We start from the raw sequence: 23,859 nt of genomic DNA, 5'->3' as shown, positions 1-23,859 counted from the left end.
TCAACCATGGTGACTATTTGTATAGTCATCAGTAAGGCAAGTTTTTCTGGACTACAGAGGGAAAAAAAATGAGATTATAAATGTAAGTTGTAGCCTGACACAGAGTTCAAGTTGTGGAATCAGGGACTAACACGTCCTCAAACGAAGCCATTGGTATACATGTTTTCTAACTTAGAACTTTTATTTTAAGAAAAAGAAAGAACGAACGAAAGAAAAAGCCTCTTCCTAGAAAAAAATGTAGTCAATGTAGTCTGCGCCCTCTCCAGGGCGGCGACACCGGGCTCTGGAGTCGCCCCCACCTTCCCCGCTTGCTCATTTACACATTGCCTATTTGGCAATTTGAAAAAGTTCATAGTCACTATCAAAAAATGACACATTACAAGAACGAGATAACATTGATGTGATCATTATCGTCTCAAAACAACACAAAACTTTGGGGTGGGGGAGAAAAGGAATCGGGTTTATTTGCTTAGAAAAGTATTGGAAGGACACTATCCAGAAAGTTAACAGTGGTGAACTTACGGAAAGGTACGATAATTTTTTTTTCCAACAGGGTTTTTTTCTCCCCCTATTTTTCATATTTCTTTTAAAGATTGTATTTACTTGAGAGAGCACGAGCAAGGAGGACGGACAGAGGGAGAGGGAGAAGCCCACGCCAGGGTGAGCAGAGAGCCCCATCCGGGGCTAGATCCCAGGGCCCTGAGACCATGACCTGAGCCGAAGGCAGACGCTTAACCGCCTGAGCCACCCAGGCGCCCCTGTATTTTTCATGCTGAATAACGTTTTTGCAGTTGCTGAAAGTTCCGTGTTGCAATATCCAGCCATGGTGTTTGGTTAGGGCGAGCGCACTGTGCGGTGGGAGGGGATCGCTGCTGGCCCACACCGGGACCGGTAGGTGGCGAGAACAAAGACCAAGCGCAGCGGCGCCGGGGCGTGCGCGTCGGGGCGGAGCCTCGGACTGCGTCTAGGGTGGGGCTTGGATCCAGTCCTCCAGAGTCCTGAGCAGTCCCTAGGAGTAATCCATGGCTCGACCGCGCGTGCTGCTGGTGGTCACCGCCGACGACTTTGGTTACTGCCCGCGGCGCGATGAGGGCATCGTAGAGGCCTTCCTGGCAGGGGCTGTGACCAGCGTGTCCCTGCTGGTCAACGGCACAGCCGCAGAGAGCGCGGCGGAGCTGGCCCGCAGGTGAGTGGCTGCACCCTACAGGGTCTGGGCGGGCTTGGGGAGCCGCCGCTCCGGCCGCCAGTGCTCCCGTTCGCGCTCCGCCTGCAGGCACCAAATCCCCACGGGCCTCCACGCCAACCTGTCCGAGGGCCGCCCCGTAGGCCCGGCGCGCCCCGGCGCCTCGTCGCTGCTCAGCCCCGAAGGCTTCTTCCTCGGCAAGATGGGATTTCGAGAGGCGATGGCGGCCGGAGACGTAGCCTTGCCCCAGGTGCGGAGGTTCGGCTGCAGGAAGAGGCTCGCGTTGACCCCCAAGGCTCGTCCCGAGGGTACCGTGAAGCCATTAGGGGCAGGGTCGCGCGATGGATGCTTTCCTGGTTCATACTGGAGCAGTCACGCAGAGGCACTTGGAGGGAGTCCTAGGTTGCTGCTTCCCGACATTCAAGGTGCCTTGTCGTTCTCTCTCCAGGTGCAGGAAGAGCTGGAGGCCCAGCTGATACGCTTCCGAGAATTACTGGGCAGGGACCCCACTCACGTGGACGGGCACCAGCACGTGCACGTGCTCCCAGGTTGGGGGGTCGTTGTTCCCTGGTGGGGCGCCCGGGATGAGAGGTGGTCCCAGGTAGGGATGAGAGGTGGTCCCCGGTAGTAGGCCGTGCTACTTCCTGACTCCTCCCCGCCCGCAGGCGTGTGCCAGGTGTTCGCAGAGACGCTGCAGGCCAACGGGGTGCGCTTCACACGGTTGCCGGTGGAGCGTGGGGTGGACCGCTGCGCGTGGCTCGAGGCCCCCGCGCAAGCCTTCGCCTGTGCGGTGGAGCGCGACGCCCGGGCCGCTGTGGGCCCCTTCTCCCGCCACAGCCTACGGTGAGGCCCTCCGCCCCTGTCCCGCCCATATCCCGCCCATATCCCAGTGGGTCCTGCTGGCCCTTCACCTGACAGCCATGGCCGTTCCTCAGGCGTCCACTGACGTCGCCCCCACCCCAGCCCTGCCCATCACAGCCCTGCTGGTCCTCGCCGCTGATGCCCCTACATCCACAGGTGGACGGATGCCTTCGTGGGCCTGAGCACCTGCGGTCGGCACATGTCTGCTCACCGCGTATCAGGAGCGCTAGCTCGGGCCCTGGAAGGCATACCCACGGGCCACACCCTGACAGCTGAGCTGATGGCACACCCTGGCTACCCTAGTGTGCCTCCGTCCGGGGGCTGCGGTGAGGGCCCCGATGCCTTTTCCTGCTCTTGGGAGCGGCTGCATGAGCTGCGTGTCCTCACCGCGCCCACACTTCGGGCCCGACTTGCACAGGATGGAGTGCAGCTCTGCACACTCCACAGCCTAGACTCCAAGAGGCCTGGGGAAGCGGTCCTTGGAGAAGCCAGTCTGGAAACATTCCTGGAGCCCTCCCCACCATTCCCCTGACAGCCAGCCAAGCATAAATGTCCTTTAGTGCACAGTGTCAAGCCCTGGGACAGCCTAGAACGAGGCCGAGAGCAGGGATCCAGTAACATACTTCCCTGGGCAGGCCCCTGTCACCTCTGTGTCCAGGTCCTCATGGCTCAGAATGGCGGCCAAAGCTTTGGCAACCCATCTTGGCTGCTGGCAGGTAGGCCCTGTGACATCTGAGCCTGGGGCCTGCCAAAGCATCTTCCTTGTTCAGATATGGTAGAGAGAGAGCGCTGTATTAATAAAATGTATGTCTTGTAAATTTGGGTGGTTTTTATTTTTTTTAAAGAGTTTATTTAAAGAGAGAGAAAGAGAATGATCGGGCGGGGGGGAGCAGAGGGAGAGAGAGAGAAGCAAACTCCCCGCTGTGGGGCTCGATCCCAGGACCTGGACATAATGACCTAAGCCGAAGACAATCGCTCAAACCGACTGAGCCACCCAGGGACCCCAAGTTTGGGTGGCTTTTAAACTGTGCCCTGGGAACTGTGAAAACGTTCAGACACAAGACAGGGCAAACGCAACTCCTTCAGGGCCCAAACCAGGTCATTATAACAGAATAGATATGCAAAACATACTCCAAGTTCTAGTTTTGTTCATGCTTAAGTTTATTATTTTGGGGGGAGGGAGGTTGGGAGAAGAATGTCTCACCAGGCTACTTTTTGGAAGGTAATATTATAAGCTCAAATTTTATTTAAAAAGTCACTTGTTTTTCTTCCTCTTCCCCTAAGCGGCCTGAGGTGACCTCTGAAAATGGTTCGCTATTCGCTTGACCCAGAAAACCCTACGAAATCATGTAAATCAAGAGGTTCAAATCTTCATGTTCATTTTAAGAACACACGTGAAACTGCTCAGGCCATCAAGGGTATGCATATCCGAAAAGCCACCAAGTATCTGAAAGACATCACTTTACAGAAGCAGTGTGTGCCATTCCGTCGCTACAATGGTGGAGTTGGTAGGTGTGCCCAGGCCAAACAGTGGGGCTGGACACAGGGTTGGTGGCCCAAGAAGAACGCTGAATTTTTACTGCACATGCTTAAAAATGCAGAGAGTAATGCTGAACTAAGGGTTTAGATGTTGATTCTCTGGTCATTGAGCACATCCAGGTGAAAAAAGCCCCCAAGATGCGGCGTAGAACGTACAGGGCTCATGGTCGGATTAACCCATACATGAGCTCTCCCTGCCACATTGAGATGATCCTTACTGAAAAAGAGCAGATTGTTGCTAAACCAGAAGAGGAGGTTGCACAGAAGAAAAAGATATCCCAGAAGAAACTGAAGAAACAAAAACTTATGGCCCGGGAGTAAGTTCTGAAGAATAAATACAAATAAAAAGAGAAAAAAAAAGTCACTTGTTTTGTTGTTGTTTTGCGGGGCTTGACCTCACAACTGTGAGATCGAGACTTCAGCTGAGATCAAGAGTTGGAAGCTTAACTGACTGAGCTACCCAGGCACCCCGAAAGTCACCTGTTCTAAACAGGCATCCCTTTGCCAACCTAGGGGCAGATCTAAGGAGGTCCTGAAAGCCTATTTAAAGTTTTCCAGAAGGAACAGTCTTCTGTGGAAATGGGATCCAGGACTCCTCACCAGACCTGGTAATGTGTACATGCCCTGTCACTGGGGCTCATGTGTCTTGGATCAAGGAGAGGCAGGGCGCAGATGGGGAAGGTGGCAGGGAGTTCTTGGGAGCAGAGAGCCCCACTCTCGAGTGTGGAAAGGCAGATGGAATAATGATCCTTCCTGTCTCATTTATTTTTTTTTTAAATCTTATTTATTTATTTATTCATGAAAGTCAGAGAGAGAGGCAGAGGCAGAGGGAGAGAAGCAGGCTCCCCGCCTAGCAGGGAGCCCGATGCGGGACTCGATCCCAGGGCCCTGGGATCATGACCTGAGCCGAAGGCAGACGCTTAACCGTCTGAGCCCCCTTCCTGTCTCATTTAATCTCACATAATCCCCTATGCACAGGGACCAATATCTCCATCTTACAGACCAAGAAGTAGAAGTGGCAGAGCAGGGCTTTGAAGCTACCTGCTCATTTATTCACCATGCCGTGTCAGGCAAGGAATCGGGCGCCCAAAGAGCTCTCTCAGCCTAGGCAGCCCTGAGGGATGTATAGCTTTCTGAAGGGGTAAGGGTGGGATCTTGCTCCTCCTTCCTGCTGCCCCCATCCTACACCTCTACCCCCTTGACTGTGGCTTCAGCCCATTCTTTTCTGGCTCCATCTTTCTTTCTTTCTTTCTTTTTTTTTTTTTAAGATTTTATTTGAGAGAGACAATGAGAGAGAGCACATGAGAGGGGGGAGAGTCAGAGGGAGAAGCAGACTCCCTGCTGAGCAGGGAGCCCGATGCAGGACTCGATCCCGGGACTCCAGGATCATGACCTGAGCTGAAGGCAGTCGCCCAACCAACTGAGCCACCCAGGCGCCCTGGCTCCATCTTTCATACTAACCTTCCCTTGACCATGATTCTTTCAGCAACAGGCCCTTTCCTCCTACCCTTCCTCCGTGGCTGTAAACTGAAATCACTTAGTCCCTCCTAGTGCCTTGCCCTCACCTCCTTGCCTCAGGCCAGTGGGGTCTGGCCACACTCCTGCAGGCTGCTGGCTGGAGCTGGTAGGGGTGGCCTGACGGCAGCCTGTTGGCACAGAGGCACCTCCTTTGGGGGGGCGGTAGGGGATTCCACTATTTTGACAGGAGGAGGCAGCTGGCTGTGGGGCTCTGAGACTCAGGACAGAGGTGTGGGTGGACAGGAGAGATTTGGGGTCTGCACAGACAAGATGAAGGTGCGGAGTGGGCTCCTGTTGCTCAGGGAGGGAGAGAGGAGTGAGCGGGCTGAAGGCCCAGATCAGCCCTAGGGACCATGAGCATGTAACAGTGGAGAGAAGACAGGGGCCATGGCCACACTGGTAGAATAATCTGGAGACCGAGGTCCACCTCACAAGGGGAGGGAAAGTGATAAGGCAGAAGGCTGCAGGCCGTACAGGGCCTGTTGCGGAGCTGGTCATTAGGAGCCCCACTGGGGAGATGGGGGTATTCCTACATCAAACCTGCTGTGCACTGGGTGGCTTAGGCAAGGGGTTTACTGTTCTCCACCCATTCATCAGTTATGGAACGAAGGTCTATTGTGGGCCGGGCCAGGGCTGGGTGCCAGGACAGACCAGCCTGCAAGGAGCTCAGTCTGGCACGAACACGGGGATAGCTAGTGTGATCCGGACTGCAGAGGGAGGGGACTGGGGGAGGAACACAAAGCAGAGTGTGGGGCAAAAGGGGATTCCTAACCAAGTCAGGCCTGCTTGGAAAATGCCCTCTGAAGAAATGACTTCTTTCTCTGGGCCTCAGTTATGACCTCCGCTGTCAGGCAGCCCTTTGCGCTCTGATCCTCTGAGAGGCATGTAGGGTGCCCCAAGGAGCCCTTCTGCAAGAACGTGTTCCAATCACCCAGGAAACAGCTATCTAGCAAGTACCGCCTGAGCCAGGCTACCTTCATCTCTGCTCGTTCTCCAGCTGGTGCCATCACCCCGTGCTGCATGAGGGACGCAGGGAGAGGAGGAAGAGCCAGTGCAGACGGGGCAGGAAGAACCAAGACCAGCTCTGGCTTTGCCTTCGACCGGGTCAGGGGGCTGCCCTGGCAGGGTGGGACATGGAGGTGCTGCCAACGAAGAAAGAGAGCGGGGCTGAGAGGCCGCCAGCCTGTGGACTGCGCAGTGAGGAAGTCCTGGGGCCCTTGCCAGAGGAAGCCTCAGGGAGCCAGGGGCTGACAGAAGCCAGGCTGCCATGGGCACTGGAGTGATGAAGTAGATGTGTATTTTGAGCTGAACAATTAATACAAGAGTGAGGAAGGCAAGAAAATGGTGGCTCCGGAGTTGAGAAAGTTGAGAGAAGGTCCCGTAGGGCTCCGGATTTGGGAAGGGTCAGGCTCCAAGGAACCTGAGGGGTGGACTGTAACAGGCTCTGGAGCTAGACTGTAAAAACCCAGGCCTGGTTTCCTTGGCTGTCACTGAACCTCAGTCTCTTCCTCTGTAAAAATACGGATAATGGTGTCCATGGCGTTGTCTGGAGAGTCACGGAGGATGAAGTGCTAGAACACGGCAGAGTACCCTGCTGATGATCAAGGGAAAGAACCGGCTCCTTGCTTCCTGGTAAAAAGACATCCCAGGAAGGTTCCTCCTGGACACCTGCAGACCTATCTGACAGGGCAGGTCTGGTCTCCGCTGGTGTCAAATTCCAGACAGGGAAATAAGAAACAAGCATCACGGCCCCATGCTGCGTCAATACTACAACAGGAGGTCACTGGGACTTGGAGGCCAGATTCCTGGCTGGAATCATTCAAGGAAATGGCCTAGCCCCAGCCTCAGGCACACCCTCCTGAGTTTGGTGATGTTGAACAAGACAGCCACCCTTCCTCAGGGACTCAGTCTGCTCCTCTAATAGTATCACTCTCTTGGGACTGAGAAGTGTACTGAAATGAGGCATATACATAGAGGCCACTGTCCCCTCCCCTGACACCCAAGGTGCCCCTTGGCAGGCCCTAATGGTCTGGATCTCCAGCCTTTTTGGCTTCCCTCCTGGGAAGGCCACACACCTCTGTGCTCTCTTCTGGAAAAGCTGGGCGTGGGGAGAAAGGAGCAGGCAGAAGAGCGAGCCTGGGCCCTGGCCGTCCCTCCCCCGTCTACAAGAACATAGGCCCCGGGCTCTGCCCACTCCCAGTAAGGAAGAAACCCACAAGACCAAACCAGTGTCGGAGAGCATTTTTATTAAGGGCAGCAGAACGGGATCGCGGCATCTCAGAAAGCCTATTTCTCCGTCATGGGTGTGGCGGGGAGGGGCAGGGTGGGCAGAGAGGACCCAGCGCACTCCGAGGAACCCGGCGGGCGTGAATTCCTGAGTGGGCTCGGGTCAGCGGTGGCCGCTCCACAGCTCTCCCCTTCTCCAGAGGACCCAGCTGTTTGGTTGTGCAGCAGCCAGGGCTGCCCGCCAGCGTGCTCAAAGCCTGGCCTGGGGACTGCCCAGGCTGGACGGGACAAACTGCCTAGGCCTGAGGGAGGGCCCACCCACTGCCTCGCTCTCCCAGGGCCAGGCCTCTGATGGGGCAAACCCTGGGCTGCCATGCCAGGGCTGGGAGTCCCTGAGGGGCTGCCGGCTTTCACAGAGGTATCCTCCCATGATGAGCAGAGAAGTGAGAGGGCGACAGGCGGGCAGAACTATGCTGGTAGAGATACGAAGCAATGGGACAGTCTCCAAGAATGGCAGTATTTCTGGGTTCAGAGAAGCAATGAGAACAAATGGTGGCTTATTTGTATAGCTTCTGACAGAATTTGGCATTTTATTACAAATCTGCATGTGAGTGAAATAAAAGTCCATCATCACCTTTCTGCTAATGAAGAGACAGATGTGGAAACACTGGCCCGACGCGCTTGTGTTCCCGGGCACACGGGAGTCTCCAGAACCTGCCCCCGGCGTGCCTAGGACTAAAGAAGCTGAGTTCATTGACACACCGCAGGGGCCATGCACCTGGACAACTAAACAACATTATGCTGCCTAACCTACCCATCACACCCACCTCTGCACAGGTGAAACCATCTTACAGGTCTGTAAAGCCCCGGAAAGATCCCAAGTAAGAGAGCTAAAAACAGAAAGCAGTTTCTTCACGTGATCTTCTCCACAGAATCTAGCTCCCCCCTGAGGACCAAGAAGGGCAGCCGCCAGTGGCAGAAGAGGAGTTGGTGACACGGCGTCTGGACCATCGGCTTCCTCTGGGTGTCAGTGACCCGCATTCTCGATTTCAGGGGCAGTCCCGCTTGCTTTGAAAAGACATTAACATTCAAATCCTTACAAGTTCATCTGATGATAAATTCTAAGGTCAATTTTATTTCTACAAAAAAAGGCAGTCAAAACAATATAAAACACATGTAAAGGATATTACTGAGTGAGCTTCAAGTGGAGCTTGACTCTGCAAAGGCTGTGAGTCCAGAGGGAGAGGGAAGGCCGGCTTATTCCGGGGCTGGCCGGCAGGGCACCGGCAACCCCAGACCGTTGCTGGCTACAGCCAAGTCCCGCCAATTCCAACCCCGCAAAGGGTCAAACTGTGCCGAGCGAGGGTCGCAGTGGGGCTGCGCTGCACTGAGGAGCTGGGAGAGCGAGCTCCGTGGCACATTCAGATGGAGCTTAGAGACAGGTGAGCGTGGAATTTCACAGGGACATCTGGCTTCGGCGTTGTCCGCAGTGACCAGCACATCTTCTACAGTGGCTGCAGGGAGGAGCGTCAACCTTTGGCCGCAGGAGCCTCTCTGGCGAGAAATTCCTCACACAAATGCACAGCATCCTCTGGTCGGCAGGCCCTCCCCTGGGGTTGCCACAGACCTGGGTTTCCCCAAGCAGGCCAGGCCAGGCTGAAGTTCAATCACGCACACAGACATCAGGGTTTGCCCATTTAACCAATATTATTGTGGTAACACCAGCCAGATTTTTACAGAAGAACTGGGCCTCCCTTTTCATGGCTGGTTTTTGTTTTGTTTTGTTTCGTGGTGAGGGGGAGGTGGGGTGGTGAGTGGTGGTTTGCTTGTTTTTAAATTCTTTTTAAAGGACATTATAAATTGGAGCCAGGAGAATTTGAACCAACTCCCACACAGGGCAGTGCAACATGGGAGTAGAGAAGCCACCAGAATTGCCAGGAGCGGTCTCTTCTCCTTTGCAGAGGAGATAGCCCTGGGTCTGGGGGAAGTGAATGAGTGAAAAATAAACCAAATGCAAGAAAGTGGGAGTTGCAAGGGCAGGGGAAGAAAGGGAACTGCAACTTTTTTTTTCTTTTTCTTTTTTTTCCTTAACCATAAGGGCTAAATGTAAATTGAAGGTTTTGGATCAATTTGGACAAGAAAAGAAACACCATTCTTTTAAAGTAGATTGAAGCAGTGATTTTTAAAACAAAGAAAGCAGAACTAGAACATCTTAAATTTTTAATCCTTTCTTTACAGGTTACCTAAACCACTTTTGATTAAGAAAACTGTAGAAAGTTAGTAACTGCCACAAGCAAATGCCAGGCGGCGGCACGTGTCAATTTTCCACAGAGTCCTGCTTTGCGGGGTCTCCGCTCACACTCGCTGGAATCGGTCGCGGCAGAGTTTAGTCCACAGGTCGCTTCTCCCCGTATTTCTTTGTAAACTCTTCAGCATTCTTACAGAATTTTTTACGGTCCTTAGAGTATTCTTCAGCTAGGTCAGCCCGAAGTGGGTGCTCGGGCTGGGGGTCGTTCACCAGTGCTATGAGGGACTGGATTACTGCCAAGAAAAGGACCAGGCACCGCTGGTTAGAACAGTCTCAGAAAGGGCAACTTCTGACTGCAACACTGACTTACATCAATGTGCTTTTAAGATAAAGTGGCCTCCTGTTTATCCAAAATTCTAACCACCAGGGCGCAACCCATCTCTCCTCTGTAGTTGGGAGAAAGTGCTGGGCCACAAGCTGCTAACAAGACAGCGGGTAACTGTTCAGAGTGACACCTCCACCTCCTCCAGGAACCTTCCTGAACTGACATCTCAGGGAACCCCAGTCACTCTCACTCCCCCTTCTCCTGAACTCTGGAGATCTCGGTCCTAGCACGGACACCCCCTCACATACATATACACACACTTGCACACACAGGTGGAGCTTCTCCAGGGCAGGGACTGGGTGACGCGTCCCCTCACTACGATCGGTTCAGGGGACTTTGGTGTCTGCATGGTGTAAATGCATAATGAGCTCACCCTGGAAGACCCCTAAGAGCTTCTCAACTAGCTGAGACAGGTTCACTTGACACGCTGTCTTAACTGCTAGAAGGTAGCTAACCCTCACCAGTGTTATGCTCTCAATCCCAGAAGCAGAAATCACACCAACTGCTTGGGGTGGGCTCCACAACGCTTTCGCAAAGTACAGTAAGTCCTAGATGTCCTGGAAGGCTAGCCCTGGGATGGAAGGGCCACAGGGGAAAGGAAGGTGGGGGAGGGAGATCGAGGGGGAAGGACGGAAGGTCCAGGAACCCCAGGCTCCCTCACCTCAGAAGTGGGATGCATGTAGCCACTTCGCCTTCTCACACACGTTTTTCCTCACCCAGCCCTAATTAGGACCAACACCCCCAGAATGCTGTGTTCCTTCCCACTGCCACGTTCCTAGCAAAAAGGCATCTCTCCTCTGGATTACCGATGCCACGGATTCCTTTGCTGGGGACTGTGTTTTTCACCCCAGCATTACAAGTTATGGATTAAATGCTAGTGCTGGCTGAGCCAAGCACAAAGGCCTACCCAGCCCCTAGCTCTGCTCTGAGTGGGAGGAGCACAAAGTACCCCTGGCCAGGCAGCCAAAGCCCACTTGCCCTCACCTCTGCCTATCAGTGCTACCAGGTGAGATGGGGCAATTGAGGGTTTCTGTGACCATGGTGGACACAGCTGAGGAGGGGTGGCACATGCAGGGCTGACGGGGTCCAGGCTGAGTAGGGAGGAGGGGCTGGTGGGCAAAGAGGGTGGACTGTGAAGAGCAAGCAGGAGTGAAGGGCCTGGAAGCGTCTCTGTAGGCTGAGGCAGTTTCTAATCCAATCTCCACACCACCCCCAGGGGCAGGCATTATCACCTCCCACCTGTAAATATCTCTAAGAGGAAGCAGGCCCTGCAAGTATATTTTTGTCTGTTTATTTAAGATTTATCCCTTTCACATTTGATTCTTGTGTGACAGCACAAATGATAATAAAGCTATTTTGTTTGTTCCTGTTTCCCCAATTCCCACCACTGGTGTTCCACTGTTTGCCATATATCCACATATAGCCTAAATGATTAGTTACCTAATATATTTCTCTAAATCACCTCATTTTTTAAAATATAAATTTTTTTCAAAGAAAAAGTAAATGTAACTCCAATGGAAAATCACTTTGACTTGCCATAAACAGAAGGCATGCATCAACAAACATTAAAATGAGCACCTAAGGCCCCCTCCTGTCCAGCCAAGGGAAGCAACCACACTGAGACACTCTTCCAGAGCACACCTTTCACAGTTTCTCTCAGACACTACCTCAGCTCGAGGGCCATGCCCTATTTTAGCAAGCTCCCACATTGCCCACCCTGTGCTCAGCTGTGAGACTGCTCCATATCCCTCCTGTTGTTCTTGACTTCAGGTTGGAAACCTGCACCACATGTGACTCAGTGCATAAACAGATGGCTTCCTGTCTTCTGTGTGATTAGAAACTGTTCTATAGCAGAACTGCTGCTTCATTAGCATTTCAGGAACCTCAAGGGGCTCTTGCCTGGATGAGTGCGTTGGGGGTGTGTATGGGGGTGGGGCACTGAGGAGTTTTCAAGGTTTCCTGTTCACCCTCCGTGATGGGTACTCAGGTTCTCTGGCTTTTCACTAGGATCATCTTAATACCTGATGTATCAGTATAAAACCATTTGTTCATTATTAAGGCTGGCTTTTCAAAAGATAATCACTTTGCAAGTTTGCTATATCTGTTAAATTCTTTTCTGGTAACTTGCTTTCGCTTATTTGATCAAGTCGAAATATTCTCCAATTTATTTAGTAGTTCTGATGAGTATTTCATTCTTTCTCTGTTCCTTTGGGGGCATTTCAGGCTCCTTATTTAAACTGTAATAAAATCCAGCTGAGCTTAGCTTGCTTTGCTAGTGAGGACACTGACAGCTACAACTGCTTTTCACACTACAACTGTGGCCCCATCCCAGCATTTTCACACATAAAACAGCGCACTCATTATATTTTACAAATGGTCTAGCCCTGGCTTTTTTAAAATCTCTTCCTTGACCCAAATGTTTCTGAGAAGCTATTTTATTTTGCCTCCAAAATATAAGAGTTTAAAAACATTACCAAATTTTACCTCCTACTCTCAATGTATAGGACCACAGAATAAAGGCTATAAAATTTCCCCATTTTTGTTCTTACTGTCTCTTTGTAATAGGGGATGTAAACAATATCCGTGATTCAACACCCCCCTTCAGATCCAGGGGCTCCGTTCTCAGAATAAAATGTGAGTGGTACCCCAACCCTGAAAGTGTGCAATGCCTAACCAGCCTTCTACAGAATGTGCTACAAAATCTAATTAGTCTTCTGCTGTTTATTTCTTGAGTCCTCTTTCTAAATTTTATCTGCTTGATTTGTTTTAAGATAATTATGTGGGGGGGACGGAAACATTCAATTTAGGAATTATTTGATTTTTCTCTATATAATTTTGCTGCTGTTGTTTGGTACATACAGAGTCCATATTATGCTGGCTTTGTTACTGTCTCTAATTTATATGCAGATCTTATTCAACCACCAAACTAAGCCCTTGCTCTGTTGCTGAGACATCTACTAGAACCAGATACACTGCTGAACAAAACTATGTCTTCAAGTTCTTTTTTTCTGGTGTTATTATCGCCAACTTCTACTACACCTCTCTGTTTGATATAGTTTTGCTTTGTTTCTTGACTTTTGTCCTGCTGTTTTTGCTCAATTTTTAATGCTTCCCTACTTCCTAATTAAAAATTGAGATATTAAAAAAGTTGAGATATAAAAAAAGAAAAACTCTTAAAAGTAAAGAATTAAGTTGTTTTTAGTAGATACACAAACTGTGTGATACCACCATTTCACTCCAGAACATTTTCATCATTCCCAAAACAACACCCACTCTCAGTCACTTCCTAATCCCCTCATCCCAGCCCTAACAAACACTACTCTATGTTCTCTCTCTGTAGAATAGCCTATTCTGGACATTCCATGTACAGTCAATTCTAGGTATTTTTTGCGGTAGTCATGTACCCTAAAGTTGCTGTGAATGCTGAATTACATAGAGATACTGAGCCATGAGTGACCTCTGGAATGACCAGCTGCAGAACCACCCAGCTGAGCCCAGCCAACCTACAGAATAAGAAATACCAAATTCTTGTTATTTTAACCCATGAAGTTTTGAGGTCATTTGTAATATAATAATAGACAGCAGCAGCAAGGGAACACGGCAGCAAGTGCCAGGGACAACATGCTTGATGTACGTGAGGAGCTAGGAATTTGTACAGAAAAAAAAACCCAAGGACATGCACTTAAGAACATACTTCATCAAGCTTTTATAAATATCAACTTGTACATGACCGAATGCCACGTCCACTGGAGATCTTTCTATTCTGATTCAACATAAAACCCACTCTTTTCTACTACTCAGCTGTGAAACCTGATGGACACCTTTCACAGCTATTATTTCAAATAAGGAAGGCTTAACTTCCTGTGCAAGATTTTCAACTCCATCTTCCAGGGGTTCCACTGAAAAATGACTATATTGGTCACTGAAAAACCACCTGTGGCCTCACAAATTCCAGCCTCATCCACTCCCTTTAATCTGAAAAGACTGTATAGTGGTTCAGGTAGCTACACATCAAAAAGCCACGAAAAATATGAGATTCAGGAGTTCAAAAGAAAGTTCTCGAGTTAACAAAAACTGGACACAGTCTGTAACAAAATCTAGATACTTCCATGGGACAAGAGGAAGGCTAACCATAATAATGAATCAAGTACCTTTCCCAGAAAAATGAGCACATGTATGTTCACACAGAGGGACCCGGACACATGGCCACATATGGCCACATACAATTACAAGGAATTCCAGGCCCACTAAAGCCAACTCTGTGCTTTCATCAGGGTACACAGTCCACATGACCATGCCCCTTCCCCCAACACCACCCCCTCTGAGCCACTACCATTGTGCTGCCCACCACATGGCTTTGCCTTATGCCCTTCTTTTAGTCTGGCAGGACCTCTCCAATCTCCTTTCTTCCTTCAAGCCTGAGTTCATGTGCTAACTGCTGTGTGAGGTCACCTTAAACATCACTTGCCCTTTCTCACTCAGAGCAGCCCTGTGATCCTTCATGAAAACTTTCAGGGACAGTGCCCACACCCCCTCACTGCATAGGTAGCCAATGCTGGGCTGGTTTCTCTACATGTGTCCCCACTGGTTGGGAGCACAGGAGGGCCTCCTCCAATACCTACACAGGTCAACGGTTTAACTGAGATGTGCCCTTCCCACAAGGAATGGTGGGACCTCAGCAGCACCTCTGTGTGCACTGGAGTTGGTCAGGTAAGATTTCTCTGGACTCTGTGAGACATGGCCTTAGAAAGGACTGAAGAGACCCTGCCCCACGGCAGCAACATCCGAGGAAGACACCAGAAGCATGCTTTACCTTGGTCGGTTTTGGTTGCTGGCTTCCAGTTTTCAGCACTAATTACTGGCAGACAGACCTGCCCCTTTTCATCGATGTTCGGGTGATAGATCTTTGTTTTAAATGTGATCTTCGGTGGTTTGAATGGGTATTCTGCTGGAAAGTTTATTTCGATTCTGAAGGCCCCCTTATCATATGGAGGGTTGTCCTGCAGGGAACAAGAAAAGATCAAATGAACACGTTACAACTCAAAAACCTGTCGCTGAGACAGAATTGGTTTGTTTACTTGAAAAACTAATTTATTTCAAGCAGTATGCCAACTGAAGCCTTGTCACCTTGAGGGCAACCAACAGTCGATCAGTATTTCTAGAGCAAGATGTCTGCTAAGTTCCAGAAAGCTCTGAGATTGATGGTGTGGCCACTTTATCTTTGTATCCTTAATAGACTTCGAGTAGTTTTAGGTTTACAGCAGCACCAAGAGGAAATCCAGGTATCCCTCACTTTCCAAAAGTTCAAGTGACGCCACTTTACTTTCAGGAAAGGCCTACATTAGTACCTGTTTTGCTAGCCAACAGAAAGAAATCTGAAGAGGATTTTCACTTTTACCAAAAAAGGCAAAAAAAAAAAAAAGGCAAACACACGTGTTTGTTTTGCTGCAATCCTTTACAGAGGCAGCACGCGCCCCAGGAGCAGCCAGAGTGGTGGCGCCGCACAGCGCCTTCCCTGGGAACTACACTCGGTGTCTCCGTGACAAGCTCTGAACTGTCTGTGAGCACCTGTGCTTTATCTGATTTTGTGTTATGTGTTAGCAAGATGTGTCCTAAAGTATCAGACAAGCCTAAGAGAAGTTATTTTTGGGGTCTGGGAACACTAAACATTTTTTCCATGTAAATTAATGGTAACTAACTGCTTCTTTGCTTTACACCATTTTGGCTTACACAAGGTTTCCTAGGAACGCTCTACTTTTGTTTGTGGTTTTTAAGATTTTATTCTTACGTAATCCCTTCACCCAATCTTGGGCTCAAACTCACAGCCCTGAGATCAGGAGTCGCAGGCTCCACTGACTGACCCAGCCAAGGCGCCCCAGAATGCTCTACTTTTAGGATAGCAGGGGAAAGCTGAGCTGGGTTCCTGTATGTCCACTCCTCCACACACAGAGCCTCCCCAACTATCAACATCCCTCATAGAGTGGCTTGTTTGTTACAATCAAAGAACCTACACTGACACCTCATTATCACCCACAGTCCAGTTACATTAGGGTTCACTCTTGGTATCATTCATTTTATGGTTTTGGTATGGTATCATACATTAGAGTTAGAATCCGACAGTATATATAGCCTTTACAGATGGCTTCTTTCACTTTGTAATATGCATTTAAGGTTCTGCCATGTTTTTTTCATGGCACAATAGCTCATTTCTTCTTAGCACTGAATATTTCATTGTCTGGATTTAGCACCACTTATTTTATCCATTCACCCACTGAAGGACATCTTGGTTGCTTCCAAGTTTGGCAACTAAGAATAAAGCTGACTTACACATCTGTGTGCAGGTTTTTGTGTGGATACACCTTCCCAACTCCTCTGGGAAAATACCAAGCAGCATGATTCCTGGATTGTAGGTTAAGAGCATGTTTAGTTATTTTTTTTTAAGACTTATTTATTTTATTTATTTATTTTTAAAGATTTTATTTATTTAGTTGTCACAGAGAGAGAGCACAAGCAGGGGAAGCAGCAGAGAGAAAAGCAGGCTCCCTGCTGAGCAAGGAGCCCAATGTGGGGTCCAATCCCAGGACCTAGGGGTCATAACCTGAGCCGAAGGCAGATGCTTAACTGACTGAGCCACCCAGGCCTCCCAAGAGTATGTTTAGTTTTGTTAAAAAAAAACAAAAACAAAAAAAACAACTGTCTTCCGAAGTGGCTGCACTATTTTACATTTCCACCACCATCGAATGAGAGTTCCTCACTGAGCGACATCCTTCCCAGCATTTGTTGGTATGTTTTTTTTTTTTTAAAGATTTCATTTATGAGAGAGAGAGAAGGAGAGAGAGAGAGAGAGAGAGAGGATGAGCAGGGAAAGGGGCAGACGGAGAGGGGAAGCAGACTCCCCGCTGAGCAGGGAGCCTGACATGGGGCTCATCCCAGGATTCCGGGATCATGACCTGAGCCGAAGGCAGATGGCAGCAGACCTGCTTAACTGACTGAGCCACCCAGGAGCCCTAGTGTTAGTGTTTTAGACTGCTGTCATTCTAATAGGTGTGTAGTGGTATCTTGTTATTTTAATCTGCAATTCCCTAATAACAACATGATGTTGACTATTGATATGTTTATTTGCCATCTATATATTTATCTTCCTTGGTGAGATATCTGTTCAGATTTTTTGCCCATTTTATTAAATTTTTTGAAGATTTTCTTTATTTACTTAAGAGAGAGAAAACATGAGCAGGGGGAAGGGCAGAGGGAGAGGCAGACTCCCCGCTGAGCAGGGAGCCTGATGTGGGACTTGATCCCAGAACCCTAGGATCATGACCTGAGCCGAAGGCAGATGCTTAACCGACTGCACCATCCAGGCACCCCTTTTTTGCCCATTTTAAAATAGACTCTTGGGGCACCTGGGTGGTGCCCCTCTGCCTCTGCCCCTCCTCCAGCTTGTGCTCTCTCGCTCACTCTCTCTCTCAAATAAATAAAATCTTTAAAAATAAAATAAAAATATGGGGTGTCTGGGTGGCTCAGTCGTTAAGCATCTGCCTTCTGCTCAGGTCATGATCCCAGTGTCCTGGGATCGAGCCCCGGGTCAGGCTCCCTGCTCAGCAGGAAGCCTGCTTCTCCCTCTCTCACTCCCCTTGCTTATGTTCCCTCTCTCGCTGTCTCTCTCTGTCAAATAAATAAGATCTTTAAAAACAAACAAAAAATAAAAATCAAGTAAGAATTTTTTGTGTATTTTTAGATAACAGCCCTTTATCAGATAGGTCTTTTGCAACTATCTCATCTTTTAAGAGTTGGGGGTGCCTGGGTGGTGCAGCTGGTTAAGTGTCCAACTCTTAGTTTTAGCTCAGGTCATGATCTCAGAGTCGTAAGACTGAGTTCCCTGTCAGGCTCCACACTCAGCACAGAGTCTGCTGGAGTTTTTCTCTCCCCTCCACATCCCTAAAATAAATAAATAAATCTTAGAAAAAAAATAAATGAATCTAGAAAGACTAAAAAAAAAAAAAGAAAGAAAGAAAAAGAAAATATGAAGAGTCACACTAGGGGTAAATAACAACCCAACCAAGACCACACTGAGTGCTGATAGGCCAAACAGGTGGCCAGGGCTCCAAATTCTGGCTAGTTTGGTCTCCTCAAAGTAAAGCCAGTATCCAGCTGGATGGCTAGACTCTGGGAAGCTGAGCTTGCCCCTAGCTGGTAGCTAGTCAGGGCCAGAACCATGTCCCACCTCCTTGTCCCTAGGATGGCTCGAAGATCTAGACCTCAGGGGCTGGACACCCTGGTGGGCCCAGGAGCCTCTGAGAGATGATGAGCCCCAGCCTCTCCTCACCCTCCGTCTACCTTTGGGAAGTTGAGCAAACCCTTCATCTACTGCCTTTTCCTAGTACTCTGGCTCTCCTGCCATATCACACCCAACCCAAAGAAAGTTAAGCTTTTAAGAGTGCCCAGGAATGCTGTTGGCAGCCTCCACACCACAGCCCTTCCTCTTCAAGCCCCAGACCACCTGGGTATCCTCCAGCAAACACAGCTCCTCTGCTGGGAAACAAGGTTGGCATGCACCAGACATGTCCAAAGAAGGGAGGCATGGTGCAGGGGCTTTGAGGACAGGTAAAATTAGGGAATGCTGAAGGGTAAGAAAGGTCTTCCAGGCAGAGAAGACTGAAGACTAGGAGGTGGGGCTTGGAAGGGGCAATCTGGGGCAAGACGAGGCTGGGAGCAGCCAGTGTGGCTGAGGGGCTACATGGGGTCTTCCTAAGGAAAGGCTGGGGCCACGTTTAGGGCTCGGAACTCCCCTCTGAGCAGTGGGATACCCTGTCAGATTAATCTGTGGGGAAGCTTGTGAGGAAGCTGGGAGACTCAGGGTCTGGAAGAAGGTGGAGATGTTAGCGAACAGTCCAGGCCAGGTGCCTATGTGGGGAGACAGCCCTGCACACACCTGGGAAAGGTTACGATATCATTTTTATCTCAACAAAAGGTTGGGGTCATTTTTATCCCAACAAAACCGTCCCTAATCCCTTCTTTAGGAACACACAGTTCTCTAGAACACTGTCCAGAAGTTAAAGTGGCAGCAGACCCCTCCCAGGCCTTGTCCTGTGTGCCCACCTGGAGTTACTCACTACCAAGGACAGCTCAACTCACTGTTACAAATGTACAAATTTGTACAAATTACAAATGGGGGAACTCAGAGAAGATTGCTTTTGGTTTTGATTTTTGGTTTTTAGGGGTTTTGTTTTTGCTTTTGGTTTTTAAGAGGTTTAAATTTTCTAAGTAAAAATCACATTCACTTATACTGCTTGAGCCATGTAAAAAGAGCTTTCCTGTACAACTTTTGTTTGGCTGGTCATATCTGCCAGATTTATTCATTCATTGCCCTGGACTGATCAACCACCCTGTGCCTCACCTGATGCTGGGCCCTGTGCTAGGAGCTGGGAGACAAGAATGAGCCGGTTCCAGTTAGCAGTGCTAACCTCGGCTCTACCTCCTGCTCACTGGGCAAGCCGGGGACCCTTCCTGAACAGCTGTGAAATGGGAGTGTAACTGCAGTCTGCCGTGATGAGGTTTGAGCTCATACAGTCCAACGTGCCTGGCACCTGGGCAAGAAGCTCAAGAAAAGCAGCTCTGCTGCTACCAGAAGCACAACAGGCTGAGCCTCTCACCACCACTTAGGTAACATGGCTAAGCTCACCTTAACTTCTCTGGGCCTCTGTCCTTGTCTGGGGCTCTGGGGATGACCAAAGGAGTGGCTCGGGTGTGTGCCAATCACACAGACTGTCCACCTGTCCCAGTGATTTTTGCTGAAGAAGGTGTACAAAAATTAAAACACAGGATATACCTTCTGGATAAAGGCCCAGAGCACTTGTGAATCTTTGACATTTCAGAGCTAAACTTATTCTGTGGAAGGTAGCTCAGAAACTCTAAGGGACCTTAATGAGAAAACATGTTTGTGTTGTAGAAAAGAATTATACATCTACCCAGGAATTTGCCTCACACCAAGATCAAGCTATTCTAGCATTTTTATCTTTACGCATGACCCTGATCAATGTTTTTTTCTGTTATTCCTGCCTATATGGGTACCTTGCATTCCCTTTAGCTCATATTACTGTGTCAAGGAATGTTTTTATATGTAAAATTAATTTCTTTTTTTTTTTTTAAAGATTTTATTTATTTATTTGAAGAGAGAGACACAGCGAGAGAGGAAACACAAGCAGGGGGAGTGGCAGAGGGAGAAGCAGGCTTCCCGCCGAGCAGGGAGCCCGATGCGGGACTCGATCCCAGAACCCTGGGATCACGACCTGAGCCGAAGGCAGACGCTTAACGACTGAGCCACCCAGGCGCCCCAGTAAAATTAATTTCTTCTAATAATTTTACTTGCTCTCAATTAGTGCACAGCCTTGAAATTTTATTTCTCTCTCTCCTGAAGACACTACAGGTGATTAGCCAAACATGTATCCACTCTCCCTTTATATAAGTGACTGGTTTTTGTTTTTGTTTTTTTTTTAAAGATTTTATCTATTTATTTGACAGAGAGAGACACAGCGAGAGAAGGAACACAAGCAGGGGGAGTGGGAGAGGGAGAAGCAGGCTTCCCGCGGAGCAGGGAGCCCGATGCGGGGCTCGATCCCAGGACCCTGGGATCATGACCTGAGCCGAAGGCAGACGCTTAACGACTGAGCCACCCAGGCGCCCCAAGTGACTGGTTTTAAAGTGTTTATTGTTTATTTTGTAAACAGTAGAGTTGAGGAGAAAAGGAAGAAGAAAAATAACTTTTTTGCTAACAATCCACTTTTCTGCATTTGCTTCTAGTCATGATACACATGCACGTAAAGAAGATTCGACCACTCTTTCCCAAGGACTTACTACATGCTAGCTGCTTTTCTGTCTTATCTCCAGTTCACCGCCCCCGCCCCCCGCCGGCAACCTCAAGCAGATGCTGTCATCACCCACATCTGTAAACGAGACAAGTGAGATGGAAGTTAAGCAATCAGCCGAAGAACCTAACTAGACTTCCTCTCCTGTAACACAACTCACTGCACGTGCAGGAATCCATCTGGGCCCATCCTCGTCACCTCTGTGGGACCTGCGGGCCAGGGGCACTGATGAGAATGTGCCATTGCTCACGCTGCTTGCTGTGCCGTGAGTCACTGTCTCTGTCTGTCTCTGTACGAGAAGTCTTGTGTCTCCTGCTGACATCCAATAAGCTGTGGCAGGCTACCTTGTTAGCTTGCAAGTAGGGTAAAAACTTCAGATCCTTCACAGTTCTTGACCCCAGCTTTGCAAGGCACAAAGCCATTCTGCAGCAACTAAGACCACGAGGAAACTCCTCCACACATGGCACCAAACCACCCGGGGCCTTTTACCCACGTGTCCTACTCCTAACCCTGTGGCCAAACCTAATCTTTCCTTCCCAGGGCAACCCTCTAAGAATCCCAAAACTCCACTGCATTTTATGTCTTCCCTTCCGTGAATGAAGACCGATTCCTTCAATTATCCACAGAAGTCACAGTTTGTGTCACCGCCGTGCCTGCTTTCTCTGTGATGCAGTGAGGACACCACACAGCTCTCTGGCAGCGAGAGAAGTCAGGCCAATCCTCCCACTCCCTGACATGGACTGCTGCCACATGGCATGTCCCCACAGTGTGTGCACAGCTAACTGTCTGACACCACATGCAGGACTCATGGCTGACTTGATATGAACAGGAGGTCCTGGTTTAGATCTAATGAACACACTGTCCCTTCTTCAAGTGTCAGAGGGACTAAAGGCCCTGGGCATTGCATCCACTTCTGTCCACTTTGGTGACGACCCCTCAGCAGCATCTTTTCCCTATGCTTCACCCAGTAAGTTAACAAAGCCCGAGATTCACTACCACTAGTATGCCAAGCCCAGACCTGCCCTGCTTGCTGCCTGTCCCCCACAGTTGAGCTGTTTTGTTAAAGGGGAGCTTTCTATGCTCTCAAGCCTTCAGGGTCCACTCTAGAATCTTGTCAAAAGCTGAGACAAGCTCACGGGTCTTCTGAACACAGACGATGTCTTCTTACCCTTTGTAAATTGTCAAGTATTTATTCTTTCGTATCTATTCTGAAAATGCGCTTTCTGGTTGCCTGAATCACAACATCTGCTCGATCAGTAGGTTCATTTTGCACTAATGTTGCTTTCTGAAAAGGAGTCGTTTGTACTATTTCCAGCAGTTTGGTTTATAGGGCTCTTCACAGTATAGGTCTTTGTCAATGAATACCCAATGTTACAGAATTCCATCATACTGAAAGTATTAGTATTTTTGGAACTGGTTTTCCAGTCTCTCGTGACCAAACTACCCTCTGAATTATATCTGAATTTAAAAATCACAATCTCGGGGTGCCTGGGTGGCTTAGTCGTTAAGTGTCTGCCTTCGGCTCAGGTCATGATCTCGGGGTCCTGGGATTGAGCCCCGCATCAGGCTCCCTGCTCAGCGGGAAGCCTGCTTCTCCCTCTCCTACTCCCCCTGCTTGTGTTCCCTCTCTTGCTGTCTGTCAAAATAAATAAAAATCTTTAAAAAAATAAAAATAAAAATCACAATCTCCATGAACTGAATTCAATAAGGAACTTCTCCTCTGAATTCATATGTACCTCTCATAACACAATCCACTTTCCCCCCAAGAATGGAAGTAGCTAACATTTGTACCCAAAAAAGTGTATTAAATATTCCATCCTCCAGGAAAACAGCTGTTAGTCCCCTGCTGCATATGGCCCTAGTATGTTCTCTATGCATATACAGTGTAAACAAAGGCGTTTTATTCTGGACATCTGTACATATTACTTACAAGTAGTTATAAAACTGGAATCATACTGTCTATATTCTTTTGTACTTCTGTTCATGTCACTATACACTGTCTTCCACTCTGCAATCCAGATGTTTCCCACTTCTGTTAGGCCACAGTACCTTGCAGGTAGAGCCACACTCCATGTTAAAGAGGCCATGGAGGGCAGTGCCCCTGTGGCTTTTGTCCACAAAGCCTGTGCCTGGCTTGGACAGGAGCTCAGCAGTTCCCACCAACATGGAGGGATGCTCTTCCCCCAAAACATCCCCAGTGTAATCTGAGGTTGGTGACAAACTTATGTTTTATGTATGGCTCCCCTCATTTGGCTTCAACCATTACAGCTACAGGAAGGCAGAAGGGAGAAGCTGCAGGAGAATCAGCAGGACTTGGCTCCACCTCCGCCCAGAGAGGTGATGCAGAAAGAAGGAAGGGGTCTGGCAGGTGAGGACTGATGGTGAAATGGGCTGTAAGGTGAGTAAGGAAAGGAAGGTGAGAGACTGGAACTACAAATGTACCAACAAAAAGGTCAAAGAAGGAAACCAAAGCTTCAAATGTGCTGCAGGAGGCCAGGGTGGAGTTGAGACAAATCTTCCTTCTTCCTTGACACAAAAAATAACCCAGCACTGAAGGAGCTTTTATACTGTGCCCGGGACAGTGCCAAATACTTTTAATCAAGAACAGTACACCAATCACCAGAGGGCAACGGAAGAAAAAAGGAAGGAGCAGGTAGGCCTGTGTCACAGATATCCAAACATCCTACTGCTTTGGCAAGTTTTTAGGTTTTGTTACAAGTGGTGGGGGGGGGGGGGGGGTTTTATTTTTTATTTTTTATTAATACTTAAAATTTTTTTTAAAGATTTTATTTATTTGACAGACAGAAACACAGCGAGAAAGGGAACACAAGCAGGGGGAGTGGGAAAGGGAGAAGGCTTCCTGGCCGAGCAGGGGGCCCGATGCGGGGGCTCGATCCCAGGACCCTGGGATCATGACCTGAGCCAAAGGCAGACGCTTAACGACTGAGCCACCCAGGCGCCCCCAAAAAAGTTTTTTAATTGAGGCAAAATTCACATAACATACAATTAACTTTTTTTTGGCACATATGATTCAGTG

The 23,859-nt window shown here is 49.1% G+C and overlaps 2 protein-coding genes and 1 pseudogene across 4 annotated transcripts in view; 2 read left to right on the top strand and 1 right to left on the bottom strand.

The window, feature by feature from the left end:
- Positions 1–919: 919 nt before the first annotated feature.
- Positions 920–3,454, top strand: YDJC (YdjC chitooligosaccharide deacetylase homolog). 2 transcript variants are annotated; one of them, XM_034989200.1, is made up of 5 exons: positions 920–1,186; positions 1,274–1,433; positions 1,632–1,731; positions 1,849–2,026; positions 3,329–3,454. In XM_034989200.1, the coding sequence occupies exons 1-5, from the start codon at positions 1,023–1,025 to the stop codon at positions 3,339–3,341; spliced, it is 615 nt and encodes a 204-aa protein (XP_034845091.1). In that variant the 5' UTR covers positions 920–1,022; the 3' UTR covers positions 3,342–3,454. The 2 variants fall into 2 exon arrangements, with proteins under 2 accessions (XP_034845091.1, XP_034845092.1); XM_034989201.1 differs by lacking the exon at positions 3,329–3,454 and having other exon boundaries at positions 1,849–2,030.
- On the top strand, positions 3,330–3,919 carry LOC117999822 (annotated as a pseudogene).
- A 4,515-nt stretch (positions 3,920–8,434) lies between these two features.
- UBE2L3 (ubiquitin conjugating enzyme E2 L3) overlaps positions 8,435–23,859 on the bottom strand; it is a 56,800-nt gene continuing 41,375 nt past the window's right edge. For both annotated transcript variants that reach the window (XM_034989198.1, XM_034989199.1), the window contains 2 exons: positions 14,774–14,960; positions 8,435–9,868 (listed from right to left, as the gene is read on the bottom strand). In XM_034989198.1, coding sequence (XP_034845089.1) covers positions 9,714–9,868; positions 14,774–14,960 — 342 coding nt within the window. In that variant the 3' untranslated portion in view covers positions 8,435–9,713. The remainder of the gene's footprint in view (positions 9,869–14,773; positions 14,961–23,859) is intronic.

This window comes from Mirounga leonina, unplaced genomic scaffold (genome assembly GCF_011800145.1).
Source record: "Mirounga leonina isolate KUSES-001 unplaced genomic scaffold, KU_Mleo_1.0 Mir_481, whole genome shotgun sequence".
In the NCBI taxonomy this organism is placed as follows: Eukaryota; Metazoa; Chordata; class Mammalia; order Carnivora; family Phocidae; genus Mirounga; species Mirounga leonina.
Note: the sequence above shows the minus strand (reverse complement) of the source record. Positions and strands in the feature narration are given on the sequence as shown.

Excerpts from the sequence above, each read along its gene's own strand:
- YDJC (XM_034989200.1), top strand. The coding sequence starts at position 1,023 with ATGGCTCGACCGCGCGTGCTGCTGGTGGTCACCGCCGACGACTTTGGT. Across the intron at positions 1,187-1,273 it reads GCGGCGGAGCTGGCCCGCAG|GCACCAAATCCCCACGGGCC; the intron begins GTGAGTGGCTGC and ends CTCCGCCTGCAG. Across the intron at positions 1,434-1,631 it reads GAGACGTAGCCTTGCCCCAG|GTGCAGGAAGAGCTGGAGGC; the intron begins GTGCGGAGGTTC and ends TTCTCTCTCCAG.